Source organism: Hesperophylax consimilis, chromosome 21 (assembly GCF_061612785.1).
Source record: "Hesperophylax consimilis isolate HC1 chromosome 21, BYU_Hcon_1.0, whole genome shotgun sequence".
Classification (NCBI taxonomy): Eukaryota; Metazoa; Arthropoda; class Insecta; order Trichoptera; family Limnephilidae; genus Hesperophylax; species Hesperophylax consimilis.
Genome location: NC_142856.1, coordinates 8,588,596 through 8,602,166, shown reverse-complemented (window position 1 = coordinate 8,602,166; position 13,571 = coordinate 8,588,596). Strand labels below are relative to the sequence as shown.

General features: G+C 34.1%; 1 protein-coding gene across 1 annotated transcript in view; it reads left to right on the top strand.

Annotated features, from left to right (window-relative positions):
- The first annotated feature begins 8,744 nt into the window (after positions 1 to 8,744).
- The window catches only part of LOC149413588 (uncharacterized), a 48,120-nt gene continuing 43,293 nt past the window's right edge, over positions 8,745 to 13,571 (top strand). Inside the window, exon 1 of the mRNA XM_089644558.1 lies at positions 8,745 to 9,484. Coding sequence (XP_089500684.1) covers positions 8,878 to 9,484 — 607 coding nt within the window. The 5' untranslated portion in view covers positions 8,745 to 8,877. The remainder of the gene's footprint in view (positions 9,485 to 13,571) is intronic.

The window sequence follows — 13,571 nt, the reverse complement described above, 5'->3', positions numbered from 1 at the left end:
AATTTTAAAATCTCCTACTACCACCACAGTAAGCGGAAAATGTTGCTTGTGTCGTGATGGAGGACTGTAATGGGATCCAAACGCCAATTCAGCCACGGACCTGTCATCAATTATTTCGGTTGTATCTACCTCCTCGCGGTAACTCAAACATGGAGGATATAGCTACGGCCGTATAACAAAAGTTGACATACCTACTTATATTTGCAGGTGTCTTCTTTTTAGGAGTATGCAGAGAGTAATACACCGACGGATAACAAAAGACGACATACTTGTATGTGCAGCAGTACTTAAACGTAATTCGTTCATAGTAACAGTCTTACTTAAAAGGATTCGTATAGCTATACGGCGAAGAGGGCCGTATACTGCTCGGGTTAAAATATTTACTCACAATAATATTCATGTAAGATTTTTTTAGACTGGCACCACTTTGATCCAATCCTAAAAAACACGGTCATTTCCGCATTTCGCGTTTAGTTGCTAACTTTTCTTCAGGTGAAATTCATTGACCCGGTGTGCTTTGAATTGCTTCGAAATTTAGTCAATTTGATAATGCGTTCCGTATTTGCTTTGGTAAATCGATTTAAAATATTCCTTTGATAGTGCTGCCAATCAACGTTCTCGATCTCCCTCTTAATACGATAGTAATACGTCCCTCATCCTGGAGGTCAGGCGGTTTAAAAATCTGCCACTAATACTGCGGTATTAGGGCCGGTATACGCAGTAAGCATGCGCGTGATTATGAGTAACGTTTTCTACTAATCTGTTCTATCCCTCCGTATTATCTATTATGAATATATTATTTTCGGTATGCTCCAGAATAGTACATACTCTCAGCTTCGCCCTGGTGAAAATTCACCGTACACAATCGTTGCGTTGCTTGAAATGGCTTAAGTCGTATTTGGTGACTCGATCTAAAAAGCCGAGTATTTTCTAACCCTCCCTTTCCTCATCTCCTTTCATCCCCACTCCCTTCAGCTTCAAAACATACTCCAGTTGGGATCATAAAAAAGACGTATTCATTTTAATTTACCTTAGAACGCACTCATCAATCATTACTAAAAATGTTTTTAATTACCTTCGTAAATCATTGTAAATAAAAAACGACACAGAACAATAAATTATTATTATCATTTAACGTCGTGTTTTAATTAAACAAAAGAGTTAAACATTGGTTTTGTTATTTCGAAAATACGATCGCACAACAATAAGCCGATATTTCTTCGGCGGAGTCGATTGTAAACAATCGTGAACGACCATATTTGTAAAATTCAATGCCAATGCGAACTTACATAATTCCGCCATTTTAGTAGACGTTCTTATGTACCTACCTACTGACCGCGAACTTTTATTTTATTTATTTCTGACTGGCAATACTGACATAGGTCCCAACTCCCAACTCCCGACGTATTCGAATTATGAATATATTATATTATTGTATAATTTTGCATGAATGTTAAGTTCACTCGCACATAACATGAAAAGGAGATGAGTTTTGTTATGAATTTCCCGATGCGGAGAGTTATTGTGCGGTTTGTGAATGTAAACCCTTTTATGAGATTTTCAAACTGCGGTCCCTTATTTTATATTAATTAATAACTGGATAATTTGAATTGTGTCTTTGCACGCAGAGGACACCATAGTAAAAACACTGGATATAACATTACATTTTCACTGTTTTGTTCTTATGTCATTCACCATGTATTTTTGTAACAAAAAAGTTTTATATTTTAAAATAATAAATTGTTTAAATACTTTTTCGAAATAAAAAATATTACATTATTAAAAAACATGTTAACGTAACCACGTTAAAATATGCGATTCTAAAATATTTAATTATTACAGCTTTGTACTTCAATAGAGGCATATTAAAAAACATAAGCTAAAATGGCATAAGAGTTATCAATGGTGTGTAATCTATTAATGACAGATGTGTATCCTGAAACTGTCATATTATTGTCACAATAATATATACTAAGAAAAATTGATCTAATGGTAGGAACCAACATTGATATATCAGGGCTATCCAACTGATAATTTACATTAATATATCAGGGTTATCCAACAAAAAAGAGTGCAAGGCTGATGTAACCTTAATGAGTAAGACCAAGAAAGGGACGCTTAGATGGTTTGGGCATGTAGAGCGAATGAGCAAAGAAAGGAGTGTAAGGAGAATATACGATGCAAATATGATTGGTAGCAGAAGTTGGGGACGCTCGAGGAAGACATGGCACGACCAAGTGAATCAGATACTTGAGTCGGGCCATGTCAAGAGTCAGATAATAGAAGAGTATGTGTGAGACGATGTATGAATGTGAATGAGGCAAGGAGTGTGTGCCAAGACCGAGTTGTTTGTCGGTCCGTCCTCTCTCCCTACCCCTGCGGGGATAGGGCGAGATGGTTAGTTAGTTAGTTTAGTTATCCAACTGATAATTTACATTAATATATCAGGGCTATCCAACTGATAATTTATCATCTCTCCTAAACATACTTCCCAAATACACAAACCTGTTCCAAGTATTCATCAGTCACAACTATATACTGCAAACTGTTTTCGTACTAAATCTTCCATGACTGGGATTACTAGAAATCTTTAAACTGTTCATGAAAAAAATTCGACATTTGAAAAGGTTTTGTGAACATCACCAGGAGTAAAGACAATTTTAATTTCATCACACAGACACGTCCACAATACACTTTTGACGCTGCCAGAAATTTGTTCCCCTTTCCCTAATTGGCTTGTCTATTAATTCGATTGTCTATGTTGAGCACGCACTACTGTATATAAAGCATAATCTATTACTATCTCACTCCAACACTCCAGTAGTCAAGTTAATAACATTATTATCCCACATAGACCAAGTTTTTATCAATAACGTAAAAAATGAACCCTTCTCGATCAGTTACGGGTTGCTCCAGGGTAGTGTGCCAGGTCCACTATTGTTTCTTATCTACATCAATGATCTTTACGAACAAAATTTATGTAAGCTGTATACAAAGAAAATAGTTATAAAAAATATAGTTAACTCTAAATTCTCCGTCTAAAGGATCTATTTTTCACTAAAAATACCAATAACTACATTACAATCGACACCGACTGATGTGTTAGTTAGTTACGTGTGTCGATCTCTTCGTATCTTCTGGAATATGTACTGTAAACATAAAACCATGTTTCACCTTCCTGTGTTGAATATTTAAGTTTATAGTTCTGAGTTCGGCCATAAAATTGTCTGACAAGAAAGCAGTAAAATACAGGATTTGTTCTTGTACGCAAGGTCCTTGGGTCGAACCCCGAGTCCGTAAATAAAGGAAGCAACTTATTTATTAGCAGAAGATCGAATTTAATGTTGACATTTTGAAATGAAACTCGAACTTAACCATAAAATTATTTGAAAAAAAAATTATTCAATATTAAACCAATCCTCGATTTCCCATTTATTGAAAGGGATTTCAAGCAAACTTGCGAAGTCACTGGCCTCGAATTGCTTAACAACGAGTAGATGTGGGTTGATCTCAATTAAATTCGGCTATTGTAATATTATTCACATATCGCACAGGACCACAAGATTGGCGAAATTATAAATTAATATCCACTGAAGAGATAAACGTGAGGAAGTGTATTGAAGGCATGTCTGTGTGCCGAAATTAAACTCAAATTTATCTTAACTTCTGAAGAAATTCATAAAACCTTTTCAAATGTCGAATGTTTTTCTTGAACAGTTTCTAAACAAGATTCCATTCAATGTAACTGCGCGTTCAACACGCTCTTGTGTCCTGTTCAGGGATGATCAAAGCAAAACGAACTCTAAGCAGAATTCTTGCCTGAACAGACTATGGAATAATTACAATAGCGTATTATCCAAGGTTGATATTTTCAGTTGCCAACTTACCAAATACAAGAGGTCCATAAAAAATATTTCTCTGATGGTTTGTGAATAATGTTTATGTCTTTATTGTTTATATCTCTATTATGATTTGATTTATATGCATACAACCTCTCTCCATGGCTATAAATGTATTGTTTTGTATAATTTTTTTAATTCATATTCCTTTCTCACAAATTTAATTTACTTATTCCATATTATGCTGTCTCAATAGAGGTAAAGTCACAAGGAGGAAATCCATAATTGGTTTTATTTTACTATATAATACTTATGTACAAACGGATTAAATGTAAACTGTCGATTTCCCGAAAATGAATAAATAAATAAAGATTTCTAAAAGTCTGGTAATGGTGAAAGAAAATAGTTTGCAGTATATTGTGGTGAATGGCGAATACTTGGAGCAGGTTTTTGATTTTGAAAGTATGTTTAGGAGAGATATTGAAAGAAGGGTAAATCCATTGATGGAGTACTGATCGCGGTTGGCGATGACAAAAAAATGTCCAAATAAGCGAAGCTAGCAGTCCACAATGTAGTGCTGACATCTACCATGATGTAAGGCAATGAGGCATAAACTGGCAAAGGAAAGACGAAAGCATTCAGTCGGCGTATCTGTTGAACTCCGCTATTGTATTATCCATATTTCCCCAGGCGCTTCCGACTTATCTCATAGTTCAAACATCTCTCTAAACACTCCTGGCACTAATAAGCACAAATTTTGCACGAAATCGGTCTAGTAGTTTTGAGTCTATAGGGCACAGGCATACGAATAATGCATGGTGCCTTACCCTGTTGTATGGCAGAGAGGCATATAACTGGCAAAGAAAGGACGAAAGCAGAATGAATGGCAAATGCAAAAAAATTCTCCATTAATGAAGGACTGAACGCAGTTGGCGCTATCAAAAAAATGTCCAAAGAAGCGAAGCTAGCAGTCCTCAATGGAGTGCCTGTACCTGCCCTGATGTATGGAAGTGAAGAATGGAATTGACAGAGGAAGGGTGAAAGTAGATTGAATGCTGTAGAAATGAGATCCCTGAGGCGTTTGTCTGGCAAAACCATGTATGATCGTGTGAGAAATGTGGAGATTCGCAAAAAATTGCAATGCTGACGTAATGAGTGAGATTAAGAAAGGGACGCATAGATGGTTTGGCCATGTAGAGCGAATGCACCAAGAAAGGAGTGTAATGAGAATATGTGATGTGAATTGTAGAAGAAGTCGGGGACCCCATAGGAAGACATGGCACGATCAAGTGAATCAGATACTTGAGTCATGCCATTTCAAGATTCATAATAACAATGTATGAAGAATGAGTTAATGATGAATGTAAGTAAGTCTAAAGTAATGGTGTTTGAAAGAGAGGGGACTAAAACAGTGTGCAATATAGTTGTGAGTGAGGAATACTTGGTATGTTTATGAGAGATGGAAAGGCGGGGACGCCCGATGAAGACATGGCACGATCAAGTGAATCAGATACTCGAGTCGGGCCATGTCAAGAGTCTGAATAATAGAAGAGTACGTGTGAGACGATGTATGAATGTGAATAAGGCAATGAGTGTGTGCTAAGACCTAGTTGTTTGGCGGTCCGTCCTCTCTGCCTACTCTTGCTGGGATACGGCGTGATGGTTAGTTAGTTAAGATTTTATTTGCCTCTCTGGGGCATAGGAGTCGAATGTGTTCAATGTAAACTTGAGATAAAAGATGTCTTCCTATTCAGTATTAATCACACTTCTTGGCATTATCTGTTCTGTGAAATAATAAGTAATGTCGATGAGCTCAAGTGATCAGTGGGCGAGAAAAAAACTTAAAATGTGTGCATTTATAAAACACAAGCATATAATTTTGGTTATCAAAGACATTTGACGTGAACTATCACAAAACTGCGCAACGAAAATGCAATGTTATTATCCTAATGATCGCACAGTTTTAGATTATTGTAAATGGAAGTGACAACCTCTGTTATTTGAAAAAAAAACCTTTGAAGTTTTCAAACAATGAACGGCGTCAGCGGATCTTTAAGAAATGTCACCTTTATTGTACAGATAGTAAAATAAGTTTATTATAAAAAGCGAAAATTATGTTCATTTAATTGCCGGTTAGTAGATCCCTCGGATGAGTGACATCTATTGACATAAATTATAATATTTTATGAAATGTATACATCACTCCCATCTGTTGACAAAAGTTAAAAACTAAATTTTAAACCGAGGAGGAGTTGACGTTTTCATTCAAAAAATTGAACGCGTTTTGAAGTAACTAGGCTAGGTTTAATGTTTCGCTAAATTTGTTATTATTTCGGCAAGCTCAAAGTTATATACAAATGCATTATGTCCTGTTTGAAGAAGGCATACAAAAGTACGTATTTATTTATTTACGCCCTTTGGAGGAACGTCTGCACATACAAAACTTAAATTTGAATTTAAGGCCAAAATATTTGACCAAACTAAATAAAATTTTTTTTCATCTAAAATTATAGCAAATATCTACTACGGATGTGACTGCTCTATTGTGTTTAAAATTTGAAAATATAGGCCGTTAAAGAATGATTTTTTTTCACTACTTTAGAGGCAAATTTGACATTTTTTTGTGAGTTAATTCTAATTATTAATTAATCTTTCCCAACCTATTATGTAAGTACAATTAAATACAAATTTGAAAAATCTAACATAGTAAAAATTTGCGTTTTTTGGGTCGGAATTTTAAATTTATGTAAGACAAATTTGGATTCCAATGTAAATCAGTCGTTTGAAAATTAAATTTAAACCCGTTAAATAATTCACATTTTTTTAAATTTATATTTACAAAATAAAACAGATTATTTTTTAATAATTACCATAATTCACAAATAATTTCCAAAAATCCTTTAAAATCGTGAAAAACCGATTTTTTAAATTGCCCATATTTTAGGTTTTGAAAAATAAATATTTAAAGTTTCCAATTTTGTTGGGTATTTTTGTGGTTTTGTATGAAAAACTCCTCGCAACCGTTCACCTTAATTACATAGTGCATTCAAATTTATAAACACATAATGATAAAAATAATAATATTTTTATTCCCTGCTGAGGATTCCCTGGGATTTTCAGTTCAATTTATACCTATATAATAACAGAAAGATATAAGAATATGTCCTGCACAAAGAATTAGAAAATATTTTGTTCCCTATTCTAAAAGTGCATATCCCTAAAATAAATTAAGATATAATATTTATTATATTAATCATATTAATATCTTAATAACTTAAGATATTTTGATTCGGTGGATCCTGCAGACAAGCTGGCATGTGACAGCTTTGTTGGTCTACCTATTTTGTAAAATAAAAAAAAATAAATAAAAAAAATTATGTCTTCTTCAAAGAATGCATAATATCTGATATACCACGTTCAAATAGAGCATATTATTATCTTATATACTTTGTTCAAATAGGACATACCTAATGAGATAATTTTGGGAGTTCAAAACAATTGGCCTCTAAAAAATGTCGCAATTTTACAATTTTTATCTTGTCCAATATTTGAAAAATGTTAAGAATACATAAACCCTCATATTTCTTCAATTTTAGATGTAAAGATCACCGTGACAGAGTTTTAGCTTCATTTCAAAACAAATTTCTGCTTTACAGTAAAGATAAAAGGTACAAAAACCATAGATTCAAATTGCAAAGTTTACAAAATTTATTCATTGTTATGACAAATAGTACCTACCTACTTAATATGTATGTTAAAGTTCGGATCGATAAAGAATTGAGTTCTGCCAAAACAGCTAACTATTATTTACAATTCTAAAAGATATTTTGATTGAGGTTAGTAACGGATTTCACATTCATGTAATGGCTGTTTTGTATCTTTCATTGAAAAATAAATCTATTGATTTCGCGACATTCTTAATCCGCACTTTCCGCTTTTATATAAAAACATTTCAGCGTTTTTTACATTCTTACGGAAATTTCGTAAATAATACATTTTTTTAAAGTTTGGAGGAGTACAAAATGTAAAATTTTTGCATTCTTCGTTTAGCCAACTATTGAAACATTTATCAGCAGTATATTATCGATGTATTTTGTACATATAACTTGTTGATAATACATAACATACTGATCTGGTGAAGTTCAGTTAAACGTAAAGTTATACTACAAAAAAGCGTCAATATTAAAAAAAATTATTCATATAACGTCATTATTTTATTCTAAACATGAAAAAAAAGTATAACATTAATCTACTTACTTTGTTATAAACTGCTTTTTTACTTCTATTTCTACTTCGACCGGTTTTGGAAGAACACTCGCTTATAGCGGGTTCAGACTCTTCAATTTTAGTTGCTCAACTTTTATTGAGTGTAAAAATTTCTAACAAAAAACTTGTTCAACTTTGTTGAAAGAAGGTTCAGACTTGCAATATGCTTTCAAGTGCCGAGTTGATCAACTAAAATTGAAACGTCTGAACCCGCTGTTAATAAGAACGAATAATATAATATTACCAAACTACGGCAACGATACGTTAAAAAACATCGAATTTATTCGAAGTAATTTGTAATGCCAAAACATCTGCACACTGACAGTTCACATAATTATGAGAAGTACATTACGATTTAAGACATTAGTTTTGCCATAGATGTATACGAACTTCGACGGTTCTTTTTTGAAAATAACAGAGGGCGCCACTTCCGTCTACAACAATCGAAACTGTTCAGTCAATCAGATACTAATACGATCAGATACAGAAATGATAAGATACCCAATCTACGTAGTGTCTTAAGAAGAAAACCATTTAGTCAACATGGAAAGTCACAATGTAATGGATTTTACAAACATTTTACTATATTTGATATCTTATGTACTAATTTTCGTTTTATCTATTGTTTCAGATGTCTTCTTAAAACTCCCCAAAGTCAACAACATTAAGAAGCAACGATGAACTAGTCACAAAATGTTTTTTTAAGTCTCAATTAAGAGTTTTTGATTTGATCTACTTTAAAAACTGAGGTAATATCAAACCATCTCAAAATATGGCTTATTCTTCCTATCGATACCACGCCAACAGCGGTCCGACCAGAGTCAACAGGACATCTTGGGGACCAGCGTCGCACACTCAGATAGATGTACCAAACAAGATCTACGAGAGAAGACTGAGTGGTAACTACGATAGAATCATCAACTCATTCGACAGAACCAACGCATTTGAATGCGTGCGAAGCGCATTCGAGCAAGCCTGCAGCAAAAACGCCAAAGAAACACCTGGAGTAAAATACAGACATGACAACAAGCAAGAAACTAATGACAAAAACGTTGCAATCGATGTAAAAGCTAGTCTGGTATCTAGACCAGATGAAATTGATGATTCAAAAGAACCGCAGAGTTTCCAGAAGCATGTAGAAATCGAGTCAAAAGATAGATTTATTGGTCATTCTGACATTATCGTCAATGGGAAGGGAAGTTGTGGACTAAGTAGCAGCTACGAAAGAGCAGATGTGGACGGTGGTCTGGCCTGCAAGGAGACTCCTTGCACTGATGAAGATGTGACAGCCTACTACCAAGACAAGATCTACATGTCCCAGGCCAGGCAACTTTATCCGCTCCAGGAGGATTTGGCTGATTGGATCAACAAGACAATTGGTGAGTGGTTTTGATTGCTCCTTGCTTTGAATGAGACTCTTACATGATTATTTTTCAATATTTTTCTCGTTTTGACATCTGTGTTTTAAGCTGTTCAACTTATTTTTAAAACCGCAGTAATTGTTTGAACAATTTTAAGTTTTAATACCTGCTGGGAAGGACATTTTTGGTTTCATTTTTGGTGACATACGATCGAGCTGAAACTCTTTAGATATACTCGTTGTCGATGACAATGCATTTTATTAATTTTTGGTGGTAGTCACGCATACACACGTTGACATATATGCATTTCTCTGAATTTGGATGACGTTACAGCAGGAAATATACTAAATAAATGTTGGCCCTACCCGTTCAGCATCTGGCAAGGTCGATAGCGCGGTTGACTCGGTTCTAATTTCCGAGTAAATTGTCGGAAATTATCAATAGCTTAATCTGGAATCAGCACTTTTAGACTTTAAGTCAAAGTTAAACAATACATTAACAGCCTTACTAATAAACGTGGTGTAAAAATTATATAGCGCGTAAGGTCATAACAGTAAAAACTTGACTTATTACCATGGCTTTTGTTTAATTAAAACGGTGTTAAGGCGAAGCTTAATGCTAAATCACTATTTTCTATTAATCTTTATAACGAATTTGTTTACATTATGAATAAAATCGTTTCCCTTGAGTAAAATCAAATAAAAAATATTATATTATTGTAGAAAGCAATCACTTTGTGGTTTGACATATTTAATAAAATAAAATACTTTTTTGTTTTAAAACCACGATATTTATTAATTTAAGAACCGACCGGTTTCGCTTTACTTAAGCATCATCAGGGTACAGTATTAATTTGTACCCTGATGATGCTTAAGTAAAGCGAAACCGGTCGGTTCTTAAATTAATAAATATCGTGGTTTTAAAACAAAAAAGTATTTTATTTTATTAAAAAATATTAGTTTATCTATATAAAACATAAGTGTAAACTACCAAATAATATATTTTTTAAATAGAAATGTATGAACTCATAAATTAAGCAACTTAAAAAGATACATTATTATGCCTAAGATTATCTCTGACAGTTTCCCTTGAATAATTTTTTTGCTTTCTTATAAAATTGTTTTCAAAATAAATAAAAACCGCTACTGCGCTTGAAATCGAGCGTTTGCTAAGCGATTTTAATGTCTATTCGTGACGATATAAGGCATACTAAGAATTTACACATTTTTGACCTGTAGCTTCCTCTTAAACCAGGCTCAAGGCCGGCTTTACCACACCACGTGTAAGAATCAAATCAGTAAGATGGTTAGTACGGAAACTTTACACGGTAATAATTGCGTGACCTATGGATTATTTGTGTAGCGTTCCCGTATTTCTTGGACCAAAAGCTATTCTCACCATTGTTTTGGAGTCAATTCAATTTACATGCAAGTGGCTCATTGTCCCAATTCGCTATGGCTCTCGTCCTGTAATTTGTGGCTAATGCATTATAAACTCGGCCAGCATAATATGAAATGCACTTTGTGTCAATTACTGCTAATAAGAACCAGTTGGTTCGGCTAACAAAGTTATCATATATGATGTAATCAATTACAAAAAAAATTCACAGAACGCTCGACTACTTTTTATTGAAAAAAATAGCTTAGACTAGACGGGCAGCAATTTTGTAGTCAACACTTTCATTTTAATCTGTCCACGTCCTTCACGTATGAAAAAGGTAACCAGCTATGAACTCATAATATGTGTTGTATAATATTCCTAGAACTCTAAGCAATACATGGTTTTATTGTGTTTGGAATTATTAATTTAATTGTGCAAATTTGAAGAAAGGCTTCCATCAAATTTACTATGGGACATGAATGAGAAAAATATGTTAACCATAATAATCAGAAGTCAATTGGAGTATAATTCACCTATTTGGTCCCCTTTACATAAAGTTCACTCCAATAATATAGAAAGAGTTCAGCACAAATTTCTTAAGAACGTAAATTTTAAGTTCAGAATTCCTATTGATTACATTTATCATGTCAGTTTTATGAATCATTTGCATCTAATAACACTGTCTGGCAGGAGAATTATTTTAGACCTGGTTGTGTTACACGGAATCATTAACAACTTAATTGATGGTCCTGCCATCGTTGCCACTATTAAATTCCATTTGCCGACTAGGAATACAAGACAAAATATAACATTCTTCTGCAATACATTCACGACCAACTATCTGACACACTCACTGACCAAAAAGATGCATGATCTGGGCAACATGTATGGGGGTGCTATTGATTTATTTATTGACTCCTTTTATAGAATTAAGCATAATCGAATTGCACTTTCACGAATCCTACAAATTAGAGTAGCGTTGGTAAATTAGTTTTAATGTTTTGTCTTATATTTAGTGTTGTTGTAATTTCTTTTTTACTTATGTTTCTGTTACATTTTACTAATATAGCTTCATATTTAGTTTTCTTTTTTTGATTATTTCTTAATATTTTCTCATTATACTTGTAATTACAATTTTACAATTGTGTATTTTGTACCTACTTTACAATGGATTGCATCTATTTCCTGTCAGTATCTCCTGTATAATACAGATATTCTCCTTTGTACACTGCATCATGTTTCACTTTTATGTAAAAGCCTTTTTAGGCGTACATTTAAATAAATAAATGAGTAACTTGTAATGGAACTTTATTAAGTACTAGTGGACCCCGCATTTCTTCACTATTGCTAATGCCTTTTTCAGGCGTCTCCGACTTCTTCCACCATCCACTACTGTATACCACAATGTTACTGTTAAAAAACTACATTACATCAATTTTAATTCTACTCCGTATCTCATTCCAGTGCAGAGATTTTGCGTTAAGTATTCCTCGGATGTCTCCGACTTTTTATACCATTCAAATCACTCTCTAAACACTCCTGGCACTAATAAGAACAAAAAAATCAACGATATAAGTCGGCTACTTTTCGAGTTTTGCAAGCACAAACATAAGCAGGCTGTATTTTTATATAATAAGTGTTCCGTCACGCCGGTTGCTTTTGACAGGCCGTCAGCTAACCAATAGTATGGTCAGAATTTGAACTGCACAGTCTAAATTCACACACGTCAGCTATAACCACGGAGTGCCGTGAGCCGCACAATCGCACAAAAACGTTCTTCCTGTCAAAACCAACGTGTTTACTATCGCCGGTTATTTATCGGAATAATCCCTTAGACGTATTTTATCGCAATCCAATTCAAAATAACGAGTGCTACCGTACAACGATCACCGTTCCAGTGCTGACAGATGATTCTCGAGATGCAGATTTCGTTCGCCACACGGTAAGCTGACTGTGAATTAACCTTACAAATTGTGTTATCGCATTCGCCTGTCATAAGCCATAGGCTTCATCTATGCTTTATCTGTGTGGAATAGCCCTTTTAAATACGACTATCCCAACCCTTGTTCGTTCCTCGAACAATAAGACTAGCTGACGTTTACCCGGCATTGCTCGGGGTCTTAAATCAACTTAAGTCGGATTACAAAACATCGACTTTTCTCTACTTTCTACAAATAAAATATACATTTATTATATACATAAAGTTTCTGAAAGAAATTGTCTAAATTAAAGTGAAAACCGTATCAAAATCCATTGCGTAGTTTAGAAGAATTAAGCGCATAAACAGACAGACGCGGTTAGCGACTATGATTTATACAATTTAGAGATTTAATATTAATTTGTAACAACGTTATTAATTAGATACTACGTCTGTTTTTCCCCTCTTCTACTCCTGGTTTCTTGTCCCATCCAAGGTTGGCTATAATCAATGCAATATTCACCCTGCAATCGTAAAAACTCAGTGGAACTGCTCTCGCACCAGTCAAATAAATATGCCACGAGGGCGGCTTATTCATATGTTAGAGCCAAAGTAATAAATCCAGATATTATATATAATATCCAGCCATTATTTATAATGTCTACCCAATTTAGACAAAGTGATAATTAACACAGAATTAATAAGCAATTTTATATCAGACTTGGGTATATATATCACCTTCGGCAGGGCCGGCTCTGTTCAGACGCAATTGGAGCAGTCCTCTTGCCAATGCTCCAGGCATCTAAG